This window comes from Rhinolophus ferrumequinum (assembly GCF_004115265.2).
Source record: "Rhinolophus ferrumequinum isolate MPI-CBG mRhiFer1 chromosome 15 unlocalized genomic scaffold, mRhiFer1_v1.p scaffold_54_arrow_ctg1_1, whole genome shotgun sequence".
Taxonomy (NCBI): domain Eukaryota; kingdom Metazoa; phylum Chordata; class Mammalia; order Chiroptera; family Rhinolophidae; genus Rhinolophus; species Rhinolophus ferrumequinum.
In genome coordinates this window covers 4,028,409-4,054,045 of record NW_022680357.1, presented here as the reverse complement: position 1 = coordinate 4,054,045, position 25,637 = coordinate 4,028,409, and the positions used below count along the sequence as shown (strand labels likewise).

At 44.6% G+C, this 25,637-nt stretch overlaps 1 protein-coding gene across 4 annotated transcripts in view; it reads left to right on the top strand.

Moving 5' to 3' along the window:
- Window positions 1-16,572: 16,572 nt before the first annotated feature.
- Window positions 16,573-25,637, top strand: part of ABCA3 (ATP binding cassette subfamily A member 3) — a 43,378-nt gene continuing 34,313 nt past the window's right edge. Inside the window, exons 1-5 of one of the 4 annotated variants that reach the window (XM_033101547.1) lie at window positions 16,573-16,588; window positions 22,759-22,946; window positions 23,990-24,109; window positions 25,006-25,084; window positions 25,254-25,518. In XM_033101547.1, coding sequence (XP_032957438.1) covers window positions 25,031-25,084; window positions 25,254-25,518 — 319 coding nt within the window. In that variant the 5' untranslated portion in view covers window positions 16,573-16,588; window positions 22,759-22,946; window positions 23,990-24,109; window positions 25,006-25,030. The other 3 variants (XM_033101545.1, XM_033101544.1, XM_033101548.1) reach the window with 3 other exon arrangements.

Here is a 25,637-nt window from a genome sequence, read left to right as displayed (position 1 = left end):
GGGGAGAGGCCACGGGAGGGGCTTTCATCAGAAGGCTGCAGGGGATATTGTGAAATGTCACTGAACAGTCACATGGAAAAAGGGAGAAACTAGTGGGTGTGGCAGCCAAGGATGTGACGATGCTGTAATTTTGGGTGAGTGGCAATAGGAGGTAGGAAATGTGGTTAGGGACTTTAGATACCACTTTCCCAGAGCTTGGCTGAGAAGGGAGGGAGAGAACTACCTGGCAAAGGACGAGCTGAGGGGGCTTTTTAGAGGGTCCAGAGTGACCCTGCTGGAGAGAGAAAGGCGACTTGATGGGGCATGTCTCAGGAGTAGAAAAAATCAGAGGAAAGAAAAATACTTTATATAGCAGCAAGTTCCTTTTCACTCTTTATTTCCCAAGCGTAATATATGCTTTAATTTTTAGATACTACTACAATAATATTTTCATTTCCAGAAAAACATTTTTCCGTTGAGGAAAGAAAAATATTTTTTCTCTAGTTAAAGCATCTCTGATGTTGCACATAAGAATCTAAAGGAACAGCATTGTGAATACAGTAAGTATCACTGAATCGCACACTTTAAAATGGCCAATTGTATGTTATGTGAATTTCACTTCTTTCCTTATCTCTGCTACCAGCGTAGTCCAAGTCATGAAATTAAATTGATCTACCAGACAGGAATTGTCATTTACAAAGTAACAGAAGTCCAACTCAACCTAGCTTAAGCCCAAACAAAACAAAAACAAAAACAACAGATGAAGGATTTATTGCTCACATAACTGGAAGTCTAAAATGGAATAACCTATAGAAACAGCTGTCCAAGTGTTCAAATAATGTAATCAGGGAATCAGGGTTTGTCTCTCAATTTTACTTTCCTCTGTGTCCTCTTGTCAAGCAGTCTCTAAACAGGAGCTCTAGGCTTATATAAAAAATACCAGAGAAAATATGTCTCCTTCCAGCAAAACTCCCAAGAAGACTCTGGCTTCGCTTGGTGGCGTGTGGGAGAAGAGCCAGGAAAATGGGGAGAAGGGGTCTGAACCATATGAAATGATTACCCCCCACACACATGTACACATACAAAGATTTCTATTACCAGCAGAAGGGAGGGAAACCTATCTCCTTTGCTGCCCAGAAGAAAAGAAATCCTGTATATAACATTTAAAAACTTCTCTGCCTAATATAATAAACCATCTATGAACAACATAAAACACACTTGCTCCCTCTCCAAAAGAAGATCTAGGTTTGGACGGATTCTGCATCTAGATCAAGGGTAGGCTCTGGGTGATGTGCATTCCTCTGGTCCTGGTCTAGATTTGACTCCCTGGGGTCTGGTACTTGGGGCTCAAAAATGAGAATATGACCACCCAAGTCATCCAACATACATTGGAAGAGGGAGACTGGTTGTATCTGCCATCTTTCACAGCCCTTCACGAGAAGGGAATTGGAGGCGATTGCCCTTCTGAGCTGCAGTGCTGTTGTAGCCCACTTCCTATTGGTATGGTTTTGGGAAGTTATCTTAGGGGTTGAGTAATTACAGTACTTTACTTATTAAACGTTTCCCACCCCTGGAAATAAAATTCCAATAAAATATCAGTCGGCTGCCAGTCGGTTTACATTATGTTGGTTCCCTAGGCTAGGAACTAAAACCAGATATTCTATCCAACCAGAGGACTTACGTCTGCATGGCAGCCGTGGAGTTCTGTCTCTTACCACAGATAAGAGACATGCCCTGAGTTTATTGCTTCTAGAAGCCTTGGCCCGAGTCCCAAAAATAATGTCCACATGAAAACCTGTACATGGATGTTTATAACTGCTTTATTCATAATTGCCAAAAACTTGGAAGCCACCAAGATGTCCTTCAATAGGCGAAAGGATAAATAAACTGGTATATCTAGACAATGAAATATTATTCAACGCTAAAAAGAAATGAGCCATGAAAAGACATGGAAGAAACTTAAATGCATGTTACTAAGTGAAAGAAGCCAGTCTGAAAAGGCTATCCACTGTATGGTTTCAATGATAAGACATTCTAGAAAAGGCAAAACTATGGAGACAGTGAAAGAATCAGTAGTTGCCAAGGGTTGTTGGGGAGGGAAGGATAAAGTAGAGCGTGGGAGTTTTAGGGCAGTGAAACTATTGTGTATGATACTATAATGGATACATATCAGTACATGTTTGTCAAAACCCACTGAATGTACAACACTAGTAGTGAACCCTATTGTAAGCTATAAACGTTGGGGAATAGTGATGTGTCCATGTCACAACGGATTGTAACAAATGCACCGCTCTGGTGCAGGATGTTGATCATAGGACAGGCTGTGCATATCAGGTGGCGAGGGGTATATGGAAAACCTCTGTCCCTTCCCCTCAATTCTTCTGTGAACCTAAAACTGCTCTAAAAACTAAAGTCTATTTTTAAAAAATTATGTTGACAAGAGTAAAATCATAATCCTAAACCCTTTCACTATTAAATTACAATTTAGAAACCCACATAAATTAAAAATCAATTATGTATATGGGTGATTTTTGTTTTTTATTACACAGACCATCACTGGATAAACTGGTTCAGGAAACTAGCTCTGTGCAGTTACACAGCTGTAAGAACTTCTTATGGTCACTAGCATCGCTAGCAACCACTATTAGGGATATTAAGGATGCAAATGATACTTCAAAACTATCATTCGCATGACAGGAAAGAAAAGCGGTACCTCCTAAGTAAAAGCTACATATGATCAAATACTCAGTTTATGTAGCTACATGTTCACAGGTATTTCTAAAATACCACGGTTGAGATTCTGGCAAGAAAAGGACCGTTGTTACGATACATGTGATGACCTCCAGTCTACGACAACACTTTTCCATTGAAAGAATTGTTTCTGTAATAAGTTTTCTTAACTCTAAATTTCTTAGCAACACATGGTTTTATAGCAGAAAGTTTGAATTAGAAAAGGGAAAAGAAGGACTGCTAAGTAGGGAAATAAAATTCCTAAAATAAATAATTCACTAGTACATTGAGTCAACACAAAAAGGGAGCCAACAGAGTGACAGATTAATTAAGAATAACTAATGATGCATAGAAACTTAACCGCTTTTTATAAGTCTCTGCAAATACAAATTTATCAACCTGCCTGTGTAGGTTGATTATTTAGGAAAATAGATATCACCAACTTAGTAAAGGAAGGGAGTTTTCTAAAAGTCTAAATATTTCTTCAAATAAATTGTGAAGAAATTGGGAAAGCTGTCAAAGACACCTCAAAGCAGTGCAAGTGCAAATAACTCGAATGGGTGAGTTGTTCTCAACTACAAGCAACAGATCATTCTGATCCATAAAGATAGAAAACCTCCAATATTTAAAAAGCAGGTTAGCATACCAGTGATACCAAAATCTGACAATGATAGCTTTAGAAACACTAAAACCCATTCTCACTGAAGACATAAAAGTCCTTGATAACACATAGAATCCAGAAGTGCATTAAAGGAATAGTACACCATGAGCGAGTGGAAAATTCATCACAGAAATATAGGAATGATTCAATATTTTCACTATTATGATATGTATAATTTACTATATTGTTTGGTCGAAGGATTAAAAACATATTACTATGTTAATGAATTCCAAAGGGCATTTGATAAAATTTACCGTCTATTTCTGGATCTTAAAAAAACCCAAAAAACACCCAAAACCTTAGAAAAAGACTTGTTTATAACATACTGAAAAAAAATACAGGGCATCCAGATGGCTCAGTTGGTTAGAGTGTGAGCTCTGAACAAGGTTGCCAGTTCAATTCCCGCATGGGATGGTGGGCTGTGTGTCCCCCGCAACTAAGATTGAAAACTTGGATCTGAGATGTTCCCTTCACAACTAGATTTAAGGACGACTTGGAGCTGATGTGCCCTGGAAAAACACACTGTTCCCCAATATTCCCTAATAAAAAAATTAAAAAAAAATACATATCTCTAATCAAAAGCAAATATATTTTCTGGTGATTAGTAGCAGAATTCAGTTAAGGCAGAACCAAGACTAGAATGCCAGCTGCAAAATTGTTTTCTAACATTGTTCTGGAAATGCTAACCCAGAATAATTGGGTCATTGTGAGGGCTGTTCCCAATATAAGGGCACCCAGCCAAGGGGAGATCCAGTCTGAACTCCATTCATCCTGGCACAAGGCTGGGTCAACTGTAAGAAAGAATGTTTTTTGCTAATTGGTCCATGCAGAGAGGTACATTTATCTAATTGGTCTGCACAGTTTGGATGACTTTAATTGGTCCACCCAGAGGACATGCCTTTATCTAATTGGTGGGTGTCACCTTTGGGCAATCACTGGCAGGCACAGTATGCTATGTGAGCTCTTGGTAGCTCTGTGCTACTACATACACTTAGATGATAGAATGAATCAAGAGGCATAAAAACAGGTAAAGGGGGAACACATTTATGATGTGTTATAAAATTGTATACACAAAAAACCCAAAAGAATAACTGAAAAAAATCATAAGAAACAGTGAAAGGTAAGGTGGCCAGTTACAAAATAAGTATTTAAAAAAAATCAATGGTTTTCCTATAAACAAACCAGCTGGGAAAATATACTGGAGGAAAAGGTCACGTTCACAATAGCAACACCAGAAGAAGACATTCAGGAATAAATGTTACAAGAAATATGCTTATATGACCTATATGAAGAAAACTGTAAAATTCTTATTAAAAGACATAAATAAGGCTTGAATAGAGACATATTTTGTCCTTGCACACTTGCACAGAGAGAGTCAATATTGTTAAGATATTAATTCTCCTAAATATACATATTTTACATATAAATTGAGCATTTTAAATAAAGATTTCAACAAGATTTTTTTAAAAAGCTGGTTCTGAAATCCATATGAAGGATAAAGGTATGAGATTACCAAGAAAATTCTGAAAGAAACAGATAATTACCAGAGACTATCCAAATATTAAAATATGTTGTTATATAACTTCATTAATTAAAACAATATTGTACTAGGATAGTAACAGGCAGCTGAATAAAATAGAAGAACCTATATAGAGCCAAGTATATATGGTAATTTAGTATGTGGTGAAGATAGCCTTTCAAATAAACTGTAAAAATATTATCGAAACAGTATTAATGCCTATTTGTTCAACAATGTAGATGAAACAAACCAATTCCTTGAAAGACACAAACTACCAAATCTCACTCAAGAAGAAATAGGTAACCCGAATAGTCCTATATCTACTAAATAAATTATATTTGTAGTTAAAAATCTTCCAAGAAAGAAAACCCAGGCTGAGATGGTTTTATTGGCAAATTCTAACAAACATTTAAGAAGTAATACTAATCTATACAATCTCTTCCAGAAAATATAAAAGGAGGGACTACTTCCCCACTCATTTTATGAGGTCAAGGTTACCATGAAACCACAGCCAGATAAAAGCATTACAAGGAAGACACACAATAAAAAATATAAGGCAAGAAGAAATAAAAGTGTCTCCATTCTCAGATGACAGAATTTTCTATGTAGAAAACCCCAAGAAATGCACAAAACTAAAAAATAAACCAATCGGTGAGTTAACAAGGTAACAAGAGATGAGGTTAACATACAAAAATTAATTGTATTTCTACATACTAGTGAAAAAAACAATGAAAGCCCAAAGTTTTTTTATCAAGTATCATTTGCAATAACACACACACAAAAATGAAACAAGTAAATGTAACAAAATATGTGGAGGATCCATATACTGATGACAGAACACTAATGCAAGTTTTTAAAAAATGAGATAATATGAAATGTATACCATACTCATGAACTGGAAAAATAAACATTGTTAAGATATCAGTTCTCCTAAAATTGATTTATAGAGTCAATGCAATCCCAATCAAAATCTCTGTAATATCTTAAAAAAGTTTTTCAATTACATTTGACATTCAATATTATCTTAGTTTTAGGAGTACAACACAGTGATTAGACATTTATATAACTTACAAAGTGATCACCCTGATCAATCTGGTAATTCCCATCTGACAATATACATACAATATTACTTACTATATTACATTATTATTACAAAGTTATTACAATATTACTATATTCCCTATGCTGTACTTTATATTTCCATGACTGTTTTTATAACTGGCAATTTGTATTTCTTAATCCCTTTATCTTTTCACCTTAATCCCTTTACTTTAATCCCCTTTTTACCTTAATACCTTTACCTTTACCATCCCTTCAATTCCCTCCCATCTGGCAACCATCAATTTGTTCTCCGTATCTATGAGTTTTTGTTTTGTTTTTTCATTTTGTTTTTTAGATTCCACATATAAGTGAAATCATATGGAATTTGTCTTTCTCTTTCTGACTTATTTCACTTAGTATTATACCCTCTAGGCCCATCCACATTGTCGCAAATGGCAAGATTTCATTCTTTTTTATGGCCAAGTAATACTCCATTGTATATACCATGTTTCCCTGAAAATAAGACCTAGCCGGACAATCAGCTCTAATGCATCTTTTGGAGCAAAAATTAATATAAGATCAGGTCTTATTTTACTATAAGACCCGGTATAATATAATATAACATAATATAATATAATATAATAACTGGGTCTTATGTTAATTTTTGCTTCAAAAGATGCATTAGAGTTGATTGTCCCACTAGGTCTTATTGTCAGGGAAACACAGTATGTACCACATTTTCTTTATTTGATTTTCTATTCATGGGCACTTAGGTTGCTTCCATATCTTGGATATTGTAAATAATGCTGCTGTGAATATAGGGGTGCATATATCTTTTCAAATTAGTTTTTAGATTTCTTTGGATAAATACTCAGAAGTCCCTTACACTATCCTCATTTTTTTTAATTCTTTTTTTTTTTTTTCTGTTCTGATTGGGTGTTTTTTGCTACCTTGTCTTCCAGATCGCTGATCAATCCTCTGCTTCATTTAATCTGATGTTGATTTCCTCTAATGTATTCTTTATTTCAGTTATCGTATTTTTATTTCTTACTGGTTCTTTTGTATGGTTTCTATCTCTTTGGTGAAGTGCTCACTAAGTTCATCTATCCTTCCCCTAAGTTCATTGAACATCCTTATAACCACTGTTTTGAACTCTGTATCTGGTAGATTGCTTCTCTTCAATTTGTTTAGATCTTTTTTCTGGAGTTTTGTCCTGTTCCTTCATTTGGGACATGTTTCTTTGTCTCATTTTGGCTGACTCCCTGTGTTTGTTTCTATGTATTAGGTAGATCTGCTATGTCTGCCAGTTTGGCAGAATGCCCTTATGTAGTAGGTGTCCTGTGAGGCCCAGTGGGGCAGTCTCCTTGGTCACCTGAGCCGAATGTTCCAGAGGTGTCCCTTGTGTGGGTTGTGTGTGCCCTCCTGTTGTAGTTGAGCCTTGATTGCTGTTTGCACATCAGTGAGTGGGATTGATCCTCAGGCTGACTGGCTGTGAGGGCTGGCCATGATTACAGCAGATAAGCTGTTGAGAGGGAGCTGACCCCACAGAGAAAAAGTCACTTTAGTGGGGCTCTGGTGCCAGTCAATTCTGCCCTTTGGGTGTGTCATTTGTAGAGCTCATTGGGTGGGTGGTGCTCTGGTGTGGTCTGAAGCTGGCCATCAGGTGTGTTGGTTCTGGAGTCTCTTGGGAGGGCCTCCAGTGCAGGTCAAGGTCAGCTGCTATTTGTGTCTGGGCTGCCTGGTGGGAGCTACAAAGTGATCTGCAGTTGGTTGCTATTTGTGTTGGACTTGGAGGTGCGTGGGAGAGGTTATGTTGAGAAGTGAGGCTGGCTGCCACTAGTGCCTGGCTTGGAACCCTTTGGTGGGCACCACAATGTTAGCTGAGGCCAGTCTCCATTTGTGCCAGGTTTGTGGCCCCTTACTTGTAGCTGCATTCCAAGCCAACGCTGGCTGCAGCTTATGTCAGACATGGGGCTATCTGCTGGGAATTACAATGTAAGTTGACACTGACTGTGCTGGGCTTGTGGCTGCTTAGCAAGAAGTAGAGGGCACACTAAGGCCAGATGCTGCTCATTTGAGGTTTGTGGCCCTTTGAGAGATTTTACAAAAGTCTGCAGCACAAGTTGAGGCAGGCCACTTATATGGAAAAGTAACTGTTAATGGCTTGGCACAGGTACGTGAGTTGGGTGGGGTGGGGTCTCAGGGAATCATTAAGGCAGGGGGGTGGGGTGGGGCACAGCAATGTTAGCCAGGTTAGAGAAGAGCTCAGATTTGATGCCTGCCTGCACCTATGGCTGGATGGGGGGAGGGCTCAACCAAGGAACAATGGCACCTGACAATGCTTCCATCGTAGAGAGAGTTGACCTGATACCTGCCCCTCTAGCTCTTGCCCCTCTCCCCTATGTCCCTGGCACTTTTTAAGCTGCTTCCCCTGTGCTGGAGCTTGGAGCAAGTGAGTTTGTGAGTGAGTGAGTCTATGTGCAGGCTCCTCAAGAGGTACACCTAAAACTCCAGCAGCCCTCCATCTCACTCAGATGCAATCCCTGGTGGTCTTCACAGATATTATGGGGTCTCATCTTCTCAGCAATGGTGCCCCAGGCTGGGGAGCCAGGTGTCGGGCTGGGACCCTCCTCATTCTTCAGGGGCAACCTCTGCAGCTAAGATATCCCTCCTGATTCTTATTCACCACACCATGGGTGTGAGACCTGCCAGATCCAAGTCTCCACCCTGCCTACCTGTTTTGTGGTTCCTTCTTTATATTCTTAGTTATAGGACTTCTGTTCAGCTAGTTCCCAGGTGGTTCTCAATAATTGCTCTATAATTTAGTTGTAATTTTGATGTGGTGGTGGGAGGAAGCAAACTAATTCTAAAATCTACATGAAATGGCAAAGGGACTAGAACAGCCAAAATCATTTTGAAAAGGGAACAAAACTGGAGGACTCATACTACCTTGTTTCAAGAGTTATTACAAAGCTACACGGGGCCGGCCCAGTGGCTCAGGGGGTTAGAGCTCCATGCTCCTAACTCCGAAGGCTGCCGGTTCAATTCCCACATGGGCCAGTGGGCTCTCAACCACAAGGTTGCCAGTTCAATTCCTCGAGTCCCACAAGGGATGGTGAGCTCTGCCCCCTGCAACTAAGATTGAACACGGCACCTTGAGCTGAGCTGCCTCCTGGATGGCTCAGTTGGTTGGAGCGGGGGCTCTCAACCACACGGTTGCCAGTTCGATTCCTCGAGTCCTGCAAGGGATGCTGGGCTGTGCCCCCTGCAACTAGCAACAGCAACTGGACCTGGAGCTGAGCGGCGCCCTCCACAACTAAGACTGAAAGGACAACAACTTGAAGCTGAATGGCACCCTCCACAACTAAGATTGAAAGGACAACAACTTGACTTGGGAAAAAAGGCCTGGAAGTACACACTGTTCCCCAATAAAGTCCTGTTCCCCTTCCCCAATAAAATCTTAAAACAAACAAACAAACAAAAAAACAAAAACAAAACAAAGCTACCCTAATCAAGACTATATGGTATTGCTGAAGTATAAGCAGGCAAACTATAGCCCATGGGCCAAGTCCAGCCTACTACCCGATTTTCTACAACCTGCAAACAAAAAATGGTTTTGAGACATTTCAATAGCTGGAAGAACTGCCCTCAACCACTATTACTGAACATCAAATAGCTTTTGAAGTTGGCTTTTGCAGTACTTATTTGTGAAACTTGTACTGTGGTACAGTCATTTTGATGGCAACCAACATTTGAATAACAAGTAATGCAAGCTGCTTTAAGCAATGGGATGCTGTCAAAAACTAAAACAAGAAGTGAAATCTCCGTTTCTACACAAATTTGCAGCTGATATATCTTCCAAGCTCAAACTAATTCCAAGCAGCATTTTTTTCAGACCTTGATGTAAGTGCAACGAAAATTTTCATATTTCAAAATTTATTTAACTGTGCAATTGAGGAGTTTCCACATAACCTTCAATTGGATATGATTAACCTATAACATTATGACTTTCTAAATGGTAAATATCAAGAGAAGACTCTAAGAGAATTCTATCAATGCTTTTCAAGCCATAAATTGACTCAATCAATATATCTTCATGGTGAAATACACAAAATCTCAGCGCGGCCGGTTGGCTCAGTTGGTTAGAGCGCAGTGCTCATAACACCAAGATCACCAATGCGATTCCCACATGGGCCAATGAGCTGCGCCCTCTACAACTAGATTGAAAACAACGACTTGACTTGGAGCTGATGGGTCATGGAAAAACACACTGTTCCCCAATATTCCCCAATAAAAATTACAAAAATAAGAAAGAAAGGAAGGAAGAAATATACAAAATCTCATATAAATCAGCATTAACAGCTGAACATTTACTATCAGTTTTGATGGTAGGGAACACTGTCTTTGAACCCCAGCTAAGCAATAAGTTATCCCATAAAAAAGAACTCCATTTTCCTCATTAGTAGATATATATTACCAAAAAAATTGTATTCAATTATTATATTGAATTTCACTAATAAAAATTTTGTGGAAACTTGTTTTGTCTCTTATATAACAAATATCTATATGATATCCTCTATTTTTTCTGTTAGCATGCAAAGCCTAAAAAATTTGCTATCTGCTCTGTATAGAAAAAGTTTGCCAAATCCTCGGCTAAACGATTGAAAATGTACACGTAGATCAATGGAGCAGAAAAGAGAGTCCAGAAAGAGACCTACACTAATATGGTCAATTTTTGACATAGGTGGAATTCAAAAAAAGAATAGTCTCTTTAACAAATGGTGTGGGATAACTGGAATCCATGTGTGGGGTAAGAAAAACCTCTTTGATCTATATCTCAATCCATTATAGGAAATTAATTCAAAATAGAGCATAGACCTAAATGCAAAACCTAAGAATATAAAACTTCTAGGAAAAAATACAGAAGAACATCTCTGTGACCTTGGATTAAGCAAAGATTTCTTAACTATGACACCAAAAGCATTAAAGACAAATTGTCAAATTGGACTCCATCAAAATTAAAAACTTTTTCTCTGCAGAAGACTGTTAATAGAATGAAAAGACAAGCCACAGACTGGGAGAAGATATGTGCAAGTGGCTTATCTAACAAAGGAGTTGTAACCAGATATATAAAACTCTCAAAACTCAAAAATCAATTTTTTAAATGGGGGAAAAAATTGAAGATTCTTCACCAAAAAGGATATATGATTGGCAAATAAGCCCATGAAAAGAGGCTCAATATCATTAGTTATTAGGGAAATGCAAATTTAAACCACAATATTGTACATAGCTACTAGAATGGCTCAAATTTTTAAAAATACTGGCAAAGATACACAGCAACTGGAACTGTTATATATTGCCAGTCTCATGTAAAATAGTACAACCACATGGGAAAAAACTTTTGCAGTTTCTTGTAAAGTTTCTTATAAGCTAAACATACACTTCATTCCTAAGTTATTACCCAAGAAAAGCAAAAATTTTTATTTCAAATGTAAAAATTTTATTTTTACACAAGGACCTGTACACATATTATTATAGAAGACTTTACTTATAATCTCCCCAAAACTGGAAACTGGGTCCTTGCCAAGCACTTTTCTAAGTATTTTATATGTTTTAATGCATTGAATCCTCACAACAATCCTATCGAGAGGGTACTACATCTTCCCCTTTTTACACGAGGAAACCAAGACACAGAACAGTTAAGTAAGACATTAAGATTTGGTATTCAATTTTGGGCTGTGTGGTCATAGTCAATAACCAGTTTTAACCACTATAATATAATACCTCTCAATCACTGAATGAAGGATATGTGCACAGCCGTTGGTCTAGAATGCATCGCCCAATTATAACATTTTTCCTATAGAAACAATCAGAGAACTCCTATTCTAAAATTCTGCATTGAATACCAGTAACTTGGATACTGCTGTACAACAAAACAAAAAAACCATATATAGGCATATACATATATAAATGATTGAGAGACAGTATTAGTGTCCTCGCAAAAGAAATAGCTTACACGGTTTCATTTCAGAAATGCATATAGTGTATATATGTCTCCACTTTAACTTTTGCCAGCAATTTTGAGAAATGTCTGAGCCATGAAAACCCCCAAGAGTATACCATGTAATTTCTCAGCATATATTCATGTTATATGAATATGACTAATTTACATACCAAAGGGTGTTAAAGAGCCCAGGAACCTGAACACCAGGGTTCTAGTTTCAGCTCTACTGTGTGACTTTGAACAAATTAAGACTCATAGGCCTCCACGTGGAGGGAAAAGACTAGAGGGAGCGTGCAGGTTTGGCTTGTTTTTGCAGTAGTGGCCTTTGAGCAGAAGTTTGATACATTTTTCAGTGACTGTTGAGGAACATTAAAAGGGTCCAGCCCACTGTGGGCAGTTGTTTTTGAACAGGAGTCCAGAGCCTGGACTCTTTGCTTATAACATTCTTCCTTTGCCAGTGACTGTCACATCCTCCTAGTTCATGATTATGATAATTACTAATAATTACAATAGCAGGCACCCTGACATGATTAAGAACAAAGATATAAAACTAGTACTTTTTGAAACTGTCTTGATCTGTGTGGGCATTCTTTTTCCAGTATCCCCCACCCTCACCTTCCGTCTAAGGGAAATTCTGAGTCAGCCAGCTCTGCTCCTGGGTTTGGTTATGCAGAACCGGGATCAGGTTTAGAGAGAGCTGGGAAAAAAAATCTAATCTGGAAATGACAAGGATTGGTTTTCGAAAGAAACAAGATTATGTGAGGGAGAGGCAGGGTGGAGGAAGAATAATCACCCAGGTTTATAGAATTTTCTGGTAGACACTTTGGTTGGGAGGAGGGAGTGCAGTCTTTGAGGAATGATGGGGAAAGAGGGTTTTCAAGATGTTTGCGACACATTAATAATCCACTACCCTACTTATCCTGTAATTACATTCCTTTTTTTTAATATATAGTTATTATAAAGACCAGGCTATGTAAGTCTGTCATGCAGGGTCTCAGCTCCTGTGCCCTGCATAAGAACGCAGGACATGGGGAGGCCAAAAAGGAACACCCACGGAGCCATAGATAGAGGAGTCATACCACTATATTCTCGCTGGCGGCTGGGTTAGAGACACAGGAAGCAGGAGCTACACGATCTGCAACCTGCCGACCACTTCTCTGCCAACCGACCCCACTTGCTAACTGCAATCCACGCTTGCTGGCTTAGCCACGGCAGTTATATCTGTGGCTAATGGCTAACCGGTAACAGCTGAGGGCCAACTAGTCATAGCTGACGGCCATCTACTACTCGAGCCAGCAACTTTCCATGTGTGGCCGAGAGCCTGGAAACTGCACTCCTGGCTCTGTCCCCACAAAGTCTCTAGTTATACTCATATTATATTATTATACCATTTATTTGGCATTTATGTGCCAGGCATTGTAATAAGAAGCACTTACGCATTTTCTCATTTGACCATGACAAAAATCTTTGAGTTTGGTATTATTACTATCATTGTTTTAATTTTAGGGATAGGAAATTGAGGTTCACAAAGGTAAAATGACATGTCTACTAGTTAAGGTGTTAAGATTTAAAACCAGGTCTTTGTAGACACAGCTCCCTGGCCCACGCTGGTATTATAAGCCTTGAGCTCCCTGGGGCTGAGGCCGTGGGTTGCCAACTGGAGGTAGGCCCCCACAGCACTCGGCACTCAGCAGCCCCAGGCAGCACACAGCAGCCCATACTGACCCTCCAGCTGCTTATGGCAGCCAAGCTCCAGAGAGAGCTGTTGTTCACAATCTTAGCTGTAGAGAGCGCAGCTCACAGGCCCATGTGGGAATCAACTGACAACTGGGGGCATTAGGAGCACAGCGCTCCAACCACCTGAGCCACAGGGTTGGTCCCATGATTTTTTCATTCAACAAACATTTACCAAGTGCCTCCTCCGTGCCAGGCATTTTCATGAGGAAAATCCCTTCCCTCATGAAAACACCTTCTGGTGAGGGAGACATAGGGAAGAAACGTAAACAATGTTACTTCAGATAGTAAAAGGTGCTATGAAGAAAATCAAATAGGGCATTGAGATGCTCCATCACTAATCCATAAGGAGGTTTAGGGTGGCAGGAGAATTTAACCTCCCGATTTGGATCATTACCGTTCAGTTGGTCGCATCCTGATCCCAACGGGCACTGAAAGCGGAGACAGGAGCCGGGCTGGTTAGCAGGCAGCGCCCCAGGTGTGCACCAGCAAACTACAGCCCAGCGACCGCTACCAGGAACCGCCAGAGGCCGGGCAGGGACAGCCGAGGGGCCCACCTGCTGGGGCCCCTAGGTGCGTCTGGGGCCGCTGGAGGATCCCCAGTCATCAGGCCAGTGAGGCGCTGGAGATCTGGGCACTTGGGGAACCGACCCGGCCAGACTGTGGTGACAGTGGGCCCTGCACAGTCCACACTCCAGCCCAGGCCACCCTGCCACGTGACCCTCCTGCACAAGTGATCCCTACCTCGCCCAGTACCCTCCTGTCCAAGGTAACCCCACCCTGACTCACAACCCTTCTGCCACAGGTGATCCCTGCCCTGGGACCCAGTCAGTCCCAGGTGACTTCCATGCAACCTTGCTACCCTCATGTCCAGGGAGACCCTCAACCTGACTCATGACTCTCCTGTCCAATGTGGCTCCAATCCAGCTTTGGCTCCCTCTTCGCCCAAGGTGACCCCAACTTGGTCTTGGAACTCTCCGGTCCAAGGGGGCCCAATCCGACCTAACCTGTGCACCTCCTTCCTGAGGTGACTCCACCATGTCTCCAGACTCCCAGGCCTCCCTGTGCATTTGAGCCACGCCCAGTGACCATGGCCACACCCCTGGACGCCTGGTCTTCCTGCCCACCCCTACAGCCATTTTCTAGGAAGTTGCTTGCCCTCCTAGGGCCTCGCCTGCCCTGGCAGCCATCAGCAGCAGGGTGGGGACAGAGTCCCAGAAAGCAGTTTCCAGGCTCTCAGCCTCAGCTGTGACTAGTTGGCCATCAGCTGTTACCAGTTAGCCATTGATATAACTGCAATGGCTGAACTAGCAAGTGCGGATTGCAGCTAGCAAGTGGGGTCAGTTGGGAGAGAAACAGATGGAAGATTATGGATCATCTGGCTCCTGCGTCCTGTGTCTCCACCCAGTCACCAGCAAGACTCTTTGCCCCAGGTGACCCCCCAACTTGGTCTTGGAACCCTCCGGTCCAAAGTGGTCCAATCCTATCCTATCACACGCATAGATAGGGTATGACTCCCCTATCTACGGCTCCGTGGGTGTTCCTTTTTGGCCTCACCTTATCCTGTGTTCTTATGCGGGGAGCGGGACCAGAGACCCCCACATAACCCACCCCGCATGACAACCAGGTTGGACAGGGTCCCCAACACGAGAGAGAAGCCTCCCACAAAGGGCGATGCCCAGCGAGGGGCCACACCCTCTCCGCGAGGAGACGAGGCCCCCCACCAACAAAAGGTAGTGCAGGAGGGGAAATGTAGGAAGGCCAACAAAGGTCGAGGTTCCCCCGAAGACTATTTTAGGGGCTTGGCAGCGTCAGTAGACAACGCTTTCCCTCCAGGTCCAAATCCTCGCTCTACCCCGGCGCCGCGTGCCCCCTGCCGGCCGCGTCCCGGTGAGCAGGGCACTGCGCAGGCGCGAGTAGGGCGGGGTGCGCGGGGTACCCGCAGGGGTGGCTCACTGCGCATGCTCGAGCCGGCCGGCGCGCCCCCTGGAGGAGCGCAAGCCGCGGGGTGCGTCCGCCTGTCGCGGGTCGCAGGCGCCCCCTCCCCACCCTGGCGGCCTAGCTGTCAGCTGTCGCCGCCGCAAGGCCGGAGTGGAGCCGGGGGCCGAGGGAGGGGACCGGCAGCCGCCGCCACAGCGCCCAGGGTTGGTGAGTGCCGCCGGGACCTGCCGCCGCGCGCTCGGGCGCATTTGCTCACAGGGCCCCGGCTGCGGGGCCGCTGCCCCGCCCGGGCTGCCCCCATCCCACCCAGCCTGCCCCGACCCCCGCGGCCCTGCACCGCCCCCGCCCTGCCGGCTCCCTCCTGCGCCAGCCCGGCAGGTGCATCTCTCCGCTGCGCCAGGCCGCCCTGACTCAGGCGTCCCCTCCGCCCGAGCCTCTGGGCGTGTCCCCATCCCCTTAGGCAGGTCGCTGAAGCCGGCGGCCTCAGAGAAACTTAAACCTCGGAGACAGAATCGCTGCAGCATCCTTTGTGCCGAACCGAGATTAGATCCGCCGGCTTCATCTAGCAGGCACCTCGGGCACCTGCCTGCTAGAGACGTGCTGCATCCCAGGCTGGGAAGCCGAGGCAGGGCCGCCAAGGATGCTGCTGGCTCGTCTCCCAGTGCAGAGATTCCCAGTGTGGGTGGGAATGCTTCTCCATATTGGGATCCACCTTGCTTGAAACCCTCAGTCACAGAACGGGCCCAGTGGGGGTGCAGGGGTCCACTGTTAGTGGTGGCAGCTGTCTGGGAGACAGACGGAAGGAAACAAACTCCTGGTCTAGGTGGAGCAGCCTGCAACTAACCGAAGTACAACCTCTGGTGTCCGTGGTCAGTTTGGATTTGGTACGGATTTTTGTTTCCACGGGTATCTGCTCTACACGGCAAGCTATAAGCTTCATGAGGGCAGGGCCTGTCTCTTGCAGGAGGGCTGAGGACAGGTGTGTGTTTGTTTGGTACATGTTTGCTGCATGAATGCATGGCCCCTCCTCACTCTTGGGACGTGGTTTAATTTAAGCCGTTGCCTTATAAGAGTATTTCCGTTGGTTTGCCTCTTTGCCTGCTGAACTGTGAGCTTCCCGAAGGCAAGGACTGGATCTTGTCCTGACTTGTTTTCCCAGCCCATAGCCAGCACCTGGCACATGACAGGCACTCAAGAAATGCTTGATCAATGAGTGGCTGAGACCCTTTAATGGCGTGGAGACCCAGGCAAGGTGCAAGGGAAAGAGTTATGCTCTTTTCTTCTGAGCAACTGTACCATTTGATTTGATGCATTTTGATGCTGCCTTTTGTAAACTTGAAAAGATGAAGACTGTTTTCCTTTAGAAAGTTTGCTGTGCGCTAAGAGAAATAGAAAATAGGTAAAAATGGAGGCCCTTAGAACCTCTCTTACCCTCTTTTTTAACTTCTTAGAGAATTTTTTTTTTAAAAAAACTGAACACTTGCTTATTATATCTGACAAACAGGATGGCATCATTTCCTCCCTAAAGTGAACTGCCGCCATTCTGACGAGACAGCCTTTGGAATGAGAGTAGCTCAAGCTGTTTTTAAAGACAATAGCCTTGGGGTGGCCAGATGGCTCAGTTGGTTAGAGGGCCAGCTCTCAACAGTGAGGTTGCTGGTTCAATTCCCACATGGGATGGTGGGCTGCGCCCCCTGCGACTAAAGATTGAAAACAGAAACTGGACTTGGAGCTGAGCTGTGCCCTGCACAACTAGATTGAAGGACAACTATCTGGAGCTGCTGGGCCCTAGAGAAACACACTGTCCCCCAATATTCCCCAATAAATTTTATAAAACATAAAAATTTAAAAAAGACAATAGCCTTTCACAGTGCATGTGCCAGGCAATCTTATGGGCACCTGTTTTGACTTAGTCTCAGCTGGGAAGGCCCAGGTAAGACGCCTTGGTTAATAGTTTCTTCTCCAGACCTGCTTCCCAAGATGGCGGTGGACTCCTCTGTTTTTGAGTCTGTTGAGAGGGAAGCATTCTAGAACTCTGGGGACAAGGATGGGTAAGGCTCTGTGCACCATTGAAAGACTAACTTGATGTGGTCCCTACGCATGGGGACCTTCGGTGGAGCTAACGAGATGATGATTTATTCACAAGTAATGGTGACATATGACAGAATGAGATAAGTACAAATGAGACATCTAGAAAAGCTGCTGCTGCTGCATGTGTCCAGAGGTGGAGGAGTGGAGGAATGATGGCATTGCACAAGAGCAGAAGGGCTCAGCCCTGGCTGCATGTTAGAATCAGCTGGGAGATCCATGCCCAGGATCCAGGGGTGGGCCTCAGATGTCAGTTTCTATCTTTTTTTTTTTAATTGGGGAATATTGGGGAACAGTGTGCTTCTCCGGGCCCATCATCTCCAAGTTGTTGTCCTTCAATCCAGTTGTGGAGGGCGCAGCTCAGCTCCAAGTCCAGTTGCTGTTTTCAATCTTTAGTTGCAGGGGTGCAGCCCTTCATCCCATGTGGGAATTGAACCGGCAACCTTGTTGTTGAGAGCTCATGCTCTAACCAACTGAGCCATCCGGCTGCCCCCAGTTTCTATCTTACAGTGCCCCCAGAAGATTCTGTCGTGCAGCCAAGATGAAGAACCCTTCATTCAGCCAGGGTTATCAGTGGCTGCTTCACAGAGGTGCTAGGGCTGGGCTGGGAAATGATAGGTAGGATTTCAGGAGGTGGAGACACATACAGTGGGTGACATTCCAAGCAGACAAAACCACAGAAGGCCCAGACCCCCCTGGGAAAGAGTAAGATGTGTCAGTCCCTGTTCTGGGGAACTTGGGCAGTGCCTGTCCCCCTGAATGGCTCAGAGTTGTTTGTGCATTTGAAGAGATTTGGAGTCAACAGGCAGGCGGGCACCTTTGCTGGAGCTCAGTATTGAGCTTGCTGTCTTGCTCCTTGCAGAAGAGCCATGGTTACCTCTCCCTGGGGATTCTCAGTTGCCTCATTACCTCATTTCTTACACCTGGAGAGGCAGACCAGTCAGCAGGGTTAGAAAAGCAGGCAGTGGCTCAGATTTTGTAGAACTCTCCCGATAGGCTCCTGTGGGCCACATCTTTGGCTTAAAAATATATCCTCCAACCCCAGCTTTAGTATAAGCTCAGAGCCACGCGATTCCAGGGAGATGGCTGCCCCCAACCCTGAACAGAGCAGGTAGCGGTGTTGAGTGTGAGACCAGCATCCTGAGTCTTCACCGGAGCCTCCCAATGCAAAGGACTACAACCTGGAACCTGGCCTGGGGGGTAGGGGAGTGGCTCTTGGACAATGACAGCCCCATGGATTTCTTCCCACCTCATCCATGCCAGGGCCACTTGTGTAAATAAGTCGTCTACAAACTTTTTTCTCGTGCGCTTTCTTGTGTAAAAGAATTTGAGCATGTACCCCATATATTTTTTATTTATTTACTTATAAATTATAGTCATGTACTCTTATTGTAAATATTATGGACATAGACATATACACGAATATGGAACTTTTAAAGAGGTCAGAGGTGAAGCGAACACAAATTTTTTCAGTGTATCAGTGCTCCAAAATCTATTGGACAAACCTCTGTTGCTTTTAAAAGAAAGCCATCTGATTGCATCTACATCCCATTTATAAAATGGTGAAACTGTCCCAGCATTTTGAGGTCTGGTCTGTGTCCTGGTTCTTGGGGTGCGTGGCATTCCCAGGTAACCACGTGCCTCATGAAGGCAGAGACTGTGCTGTAAGCCCGGTACTTGTTTTTCAATCCCTCTCACCAGTCACAAGAGGGCTCTTAAAGAGTTTGGGCTGATAAATGTTCAGGGGCTCCCAGAGAAGGTGGAAATCTGGTTCCCAAAGCTTTTGGTGTACAGGTGTGAGTGGTCGTGTAGATGGTGAATTTGCAGCATCTTTGACAACAGTCACACAATTGTGGAAGCATCTCCAAACATCTGTTTTCCTAAATGCTCTGTTCTTGGCACAGATTCTTTTGAAAGGCCATAACTTTCACTCATTGTCCCCTGTTCCCTTAAGGGACCGATTTGAGTATGTGGGCTTAGAAGAAATAAGCTAGCTGACACACTGCTGCAATCGTTTACCGTTGGAAAAAAAGAAAAGAAAAAGGTCTCCAGATTTGGAATGTTTTGTGAAAGAAAATGTGCACTTTTCCCTTAAGTTCTAAATCGCAGGATAACCAGTGAACCTCCGTGTCACAAAAAATATTCATGGTCACTTACCGAGTAACGACAAGTATTGTAAAACTCTGGCTATTTAAGAGTCTTGTTTTTGTTTTTAATGAATCACAACCATGATATCTTGAAGCATGTAAACTCCAACATGTCTGAGAAGCTTAAAGTAAACTAGTGGGCAAGGGCCTGCTGTCCCCCTGTGTCATAGCACCCATCCTCCAACGTCAGGGTGCCATGGCAGCTGACACACAGGCCAGCAAGGGTGCCAGGGTCTGTCCATGGATGAAATATTAGTAAAGCCAATTTTTTTTCTCATTTTTAAAGAAAAACACAAGTAGAATTTCTCACCATTCCTTTACTCCAGCAGATCTATCTTTCTCACCCCACTTGGGGACCAATAATGGGGTTCACTGGCGGAGACCGTACTCTGTAAATGTGCCTGCTATTTTCAGCCTGTTCTTTACAGTTCATTGGAATTTGGACATTTTATCTGCAGAATCCATTGAATTAGACATTTTCACATATGTAGGGCCCCGCCCCCCCATAAAGACCATGTCCTGGGTAAAAGATTAAGCAAAATAAAACACCCTTGAGCAGCCTTACTGCATATTTGGACACCCTCTCCCCGCCCTGCCCGTCCCCATCTCCTTTCTGGGCACAGCACCCAAGGGCTTGTCATCTTCCCTTTCTGGCTCGTTCCATGCTGTCCCCTACTCACCACTCAGAACTACATGCTGTTCCCAACACACCCTTTCAGGTCTCTGTGATCTTGTCATGCCGTCCCCACCCCAACTAACAAGAAACCTGAGACCAGTCCCCCATGTAACCTCCACCTGGGGGCCTTCCCGGAGCACGCATGTTCTCTCTCTCTCTCTCTCTCTCGCTCTCGCTCTCGCTCTCGCTGTCGCTCTCGCTCTCACACACACACACACATGCCTGTGTGTGTGCGCGAGCACGTGTGCAAATTTGGTCTCCGGAATCTCATGATGCTTTATTTGGCTTCAGTTATAGCAATGACAATACATGCAGACATTCAGACTGTGAACTCCTTGGATTAAGGACACTGGGATTTTCATGTCCAAATCCTTAGTACCTGGAGCAAGTGCCCCTCACGCAGGAGCGCTTGCCAAATGTTTGTTAGACGAATAAACTGTTTTTGTCTTGTGTATCCTAAAAGACCACGGCTTCTAGCAGCAAACATGAATTAAGTACCTGCCCTGCCTTCCTCAGTGTGTATATGCATAGGTGGACCTTCAGTACTGCAGATGTCTGGGGACTCCCCATGTCCATACGGAAGTGCTTCCCTAGCTGAGATGGGTCCTCACCCACCTCCGTTCTCAGGAACGGGGCCAATTCTCTATTCCACACTTGTGGTCAAAAGGCAGAACTATGGCTGTCCGCTCTCTGTGTGACATCAGTCGGTATGCCTGTGCCTTTATTGAGACCCCCACTCCCCCTCCTTCCCACCCATGCCCCCCTCCAGGCCTGTGCAAACTTAGGCTTCCATGGGAGATGTGCTGAGTCTGGGGTACGACAGGAACGCGTGACATGATGGGCTGTGTTCCTTGCACGGGGGCCCTGTCCACTTCTGTTTGCTGGTCTTGAGGCCAGTTCAGCATCAACCTCTCTAGAAGCATTCACACCAGTCTGTTCCATATATGCAGAAATAAAAACTTGTTTTGCAGAGGAACATAAAAATTGGAGGACATATTTAAGCCCATAATGAAAAAAAAAAAGTGGAGGTGTCTGGACCCCTCAGCATGTACTGAAGAGCACTGCTGAGTGGGGGCCCCTAAATACCTAGGGGTGCTCATGAACCTGCACAACCCAAAGCTCTTAAACTAACAAAAGCTACTGGGAAAAGCATTTTTAGAGGAATTCTATGTGTCATCAAGAGACTTCTCAGAAATTAGCAGCCCGCAGTAGGCACTTATTCTGGACCAATTCAGTTGCTCACCTAAAAAGCAAACATTGAAATACTCAACGATTTGTGTAATGTTTAATATTTTAACAGTAAGCAAACAAGCCTTTTAGTAGAAAAAAAAGCTTTCCCTTCCCTTCCTGGCTCTGGCCCCGGGAGATTGAAGTGAGCCTCTTCTGGGGGAAGTTCTCAGACAGGCTCTCGTGGGGCGGAGGTTGCGGCTTTGCAAGTGGCCAAGTGTTTGCCTTAGAGTAGAACCCACCTGGGCTGGTTCTGGGTCAAGGCCATTCCCACTTCTGGAGACTCTCGGTGCCACAGGGTCAAGTGTTTTAAGGAACTTTAGCTTCCTTTCTTCTTGTACATTTGCTTTTGTAAGCAGAAAGCTTTCCCGATTTTGTAATTCCGAGAATCTCCTTTAAATTCTTGTTTTGCGTAAACAGAACAGATGCAAGTATAGCCTTCAGTGAGACTTCAGATAAAAGGCCTGGCATGTGCGAAAAAGCAAGCTGGGGAGACAAATAAATAAAATACCTACTAAGGTGGTGGGGCTCCAGGGACATTTTTTTCTTTTGATTTCTAATGTTCTGTTTTGGGAGCAATATATACAAATATCGTAAAGATGTTTGCTGCTTGTAGGATATACAAGGATGTAGTGATTAGAAACACAGACGGGGAGATTCAGACCCTGGCTCTGTGGCTTTCTTGCTGTGTGATCCTGGGCCAGCTTTTCCCTCCTGGTTTTTTCATCTCTAGAAGGGTGATGATACCAGAAGCCAGAGCTGGATTAGGAGGCTGTGAAAGTACAAAAGTATATCATATAAAAGCTTCTTGTAATGTAACAGGGGAGAACAAAGAGCCACCCCTGCAGTCTGGTCTCTGTTTTCCTAAACCCATATTTCTTTGTCATCGAATCTGCTCTGTTTGAAGTAACATACTTGCAAACTCTTTTGCCGTCTGATTTTCTAACTTGGTGGGAGGTGTTTCATGATTATCGCGCGCATTATGCTCTAGCGCCCTCCATTTGCCCAAAGGTACTGGAGAGTCATGCCAGCGAGTCCTGGGCCCCTCCTGATGTCCGGAGAGGCAGGGGTGCTTCGCATCTGCCAGATCACCAGGCCGGCCCCACCCCAGAGCCCTCTGCGCCGGGCCGCCTCCTCCTGGCCAGTCCGCCCTTAACCCCAGAGGGAGACTGCAGCCAGGAGCCTCTTCCAGGACTCAGGTCAGTTCCCAGCTGCTGCTGTCCAGCCTCATAGGAAGGTGGGTGGTCTGTCTTTCGGCCCTCCTCCCCACCCCCCACCCCCGCCCCCAACCCCAGGCCTAGAAAGAGGACTAAGCATAGAGATGTGTCCTTTCTTGGCCAGACTTTTCCAGAAAAGGAAGTCATCTACTTCTCTCTGACCAGAAGACTTTTTTGAACTGGGACTTTTTTTTTTTTACATTCCCGTCGTGGTAGAGGAAGAAACTTCTTCTTGTCCAGGCCCGATGATCTCAGAATGCCTGGTCCCAACAGAAGGTCCTGTCTTCTCCTCTTAGCCTAATGCGCTTGGGAAACCTTTCAAAAACCACAGGCCTCTGTGGTTATCATGAAATCACTCCTCTTTTATTGACTGTCTACAACTGATTTTTAAGATCGTTTTTTCACCTTGTTAATTTTAAAAGAATTTGGATAATTTATTAAGTTGCCACTTAATAGCACTTCATACTATTTTAGCTTTAATTTCTTTCACATTTTAATCATGTGGTTAACTGAAAGCCATGTTTGAAATTAATTTGTAAATAACTTGTTGCAGTAGTATTGTCTACCAATATTTATCGAGTACCCTTTAAAGCATAAATTTTGAGTAACTTTTATTAGACATGGACAGACCCATCTTTTCTAAAAGAGCAAGAGCTTAACTTAAAGAGTTTTAATGGAAATGATTTGCAACTGAAGCCAAAAGTGAAACGAGCCATTTTAAAAAACAAACAAGCTTTCACTCCGCCGGCACCGGGACTTGAGACATGTCCTGTGCGCAGTTTTCCGAGTCTTCCGTTTTATTTTAACCCATTTAATGGATGATGTGGGTTAGTATCAGCCTGAACGTGGAGCCAATTCATTGAACTCAGGATTCTTCCCCCGTGAGTCATGGAGTTTTCTCCCCACTTAAAGGGCTGTGAACTGTGACGGGTTCCTCTAGTTCCAGCGGCATCCTGGGCACGTGCACGGCGACCAGGAGATCTCTGGGGCCTCCCCTGTTCTGCCACCCTCACTGCCGTCCTTAGGTCAGCAGCCTGGCCTGCACCTTGAACTCCATGCCCGCCGCTTCCGGAACGTGGTGCCTCTGTGGTCTGGGTAGCGCGGGGTCTCCCTGAGCTAATTCAGACCATCTCCGTCTCCAGCAGGTAAGCATCTGATGAGCTCTGGGCTCAGTATCTCTGCTGGTCACACCTGAAATCTAGTGAAATGGGTTTCCCTAAATTGAGGGAGACCTTTCTAAACCCCCGCTCTTGTTTCTGCGGTCTCTTGTGTTTGATAATCTCTCAGCAGATCTTCTCAGTTTGTGTGCCGGGTTTAAATATAACTTAGTGACACAGGATAGATTTTCTTTGGAGGAAAATGGCCACTCTTGTGTGGAGGCTCACATACCAACGCTCAGAGTTAAAGCAGGAAAAACTGGTCCTTAGGGTTCCAGGCGGGAAGGCACGCTCCATCGTCCTACCCACGTGTCTGCCTACCTGTGTCCTCCTGGGTCAACAAGGTCAGTTAGGGCCCCTGAGGGGGCAGCAAGCCCCCATCCCAGGTCTCTCCCCGCGCCCACCCCCCAGCCCTCTCCAAATCTTAGAAGTCACCCCTGAAGCCAGGACGCTAAGCTGAGTTTCCTTTTACTGGTTCTGTGTGGTGGAGAGTAAAGCCAGTCAGAGAGGGCAATTCCATCAGCCTGAATATTTTGCTAAGAAATAGCACATCCATGTGAACAATAGCGAACATCTGAATGGCATTTATCAAATGATAAATGCCACCCCCGTAGTCACATTGCATTAAAAGCCGGTTGTTGATCTTACGTTTAGGAAAGAAACAAGGTCAGTTTCCTAAAAAAGTGTATTTTTTGAACGCGAGGAATAGAACTGGTGCCTTTCTCTCCTGGGTGCTGTTTTGAGTTAAGGTGGTGCAAAAGGGGAGGAGAAGCATGGAGAGGAGGGTGTGTGTCCCAGGACCGAATCTTTCCCACTTTCCCCTGTGCTCCCCAAAACACAAATCACATTTTCATGGCACCTCCTAACTTTTTGTCTTTAACCAGTGCTGAGCGTCCCTCTGGTGAAAGGATGGCAGTGCTCAGGCAGCTGGCACTCCTGCTGTGGAAGAACTACACTTTGCAGGTATGTCCCATCCTTGGGGACATGGCAGGAGGAAGGGCGTGCCCACCATGTGGGCGCCTTGGGAGGCAGAGCGGAGCCTGGAAGAGGTGGCATCGCTGTGGGAGGGAGCCTTGGGAGCCCACTGCTCTGCCTCGCGAGCCATCAGCATGTGGTGCCATTTCTCTTCCAGAAGCGGAAAGTCCTGGTGACGGTCTTGGAACTCCTCCTGCCCTTGCTGTTTTCTGGGATCCTGATTTGGCTTCGCTTGAAGATCCAGTCGGAGAATGTCCCCAAGGCCACCATATACCCCGGCCAGTCCATCCAGGAGCTGCCCCTGTTCTTCAACTTCCCTCTTCCAGGAGATACCTGGGAGCTCGCCTACATCCCGTCACGGAGCGACGCCGTGAGGACCATCACGGAGACGGCAAGGAGAGCGCTGGTGATCAACATGAGAGGTGAGGTGTCCTGTGTCCTCCTTCTCTCTGTGGGACTCAAGGCCATTGTCCAGGCCCAGCCTGTCCTCTCATTGGCTGTGTCGCCGGGGCGAATCCCCCAATTCTGTGTCGTGTCTCAT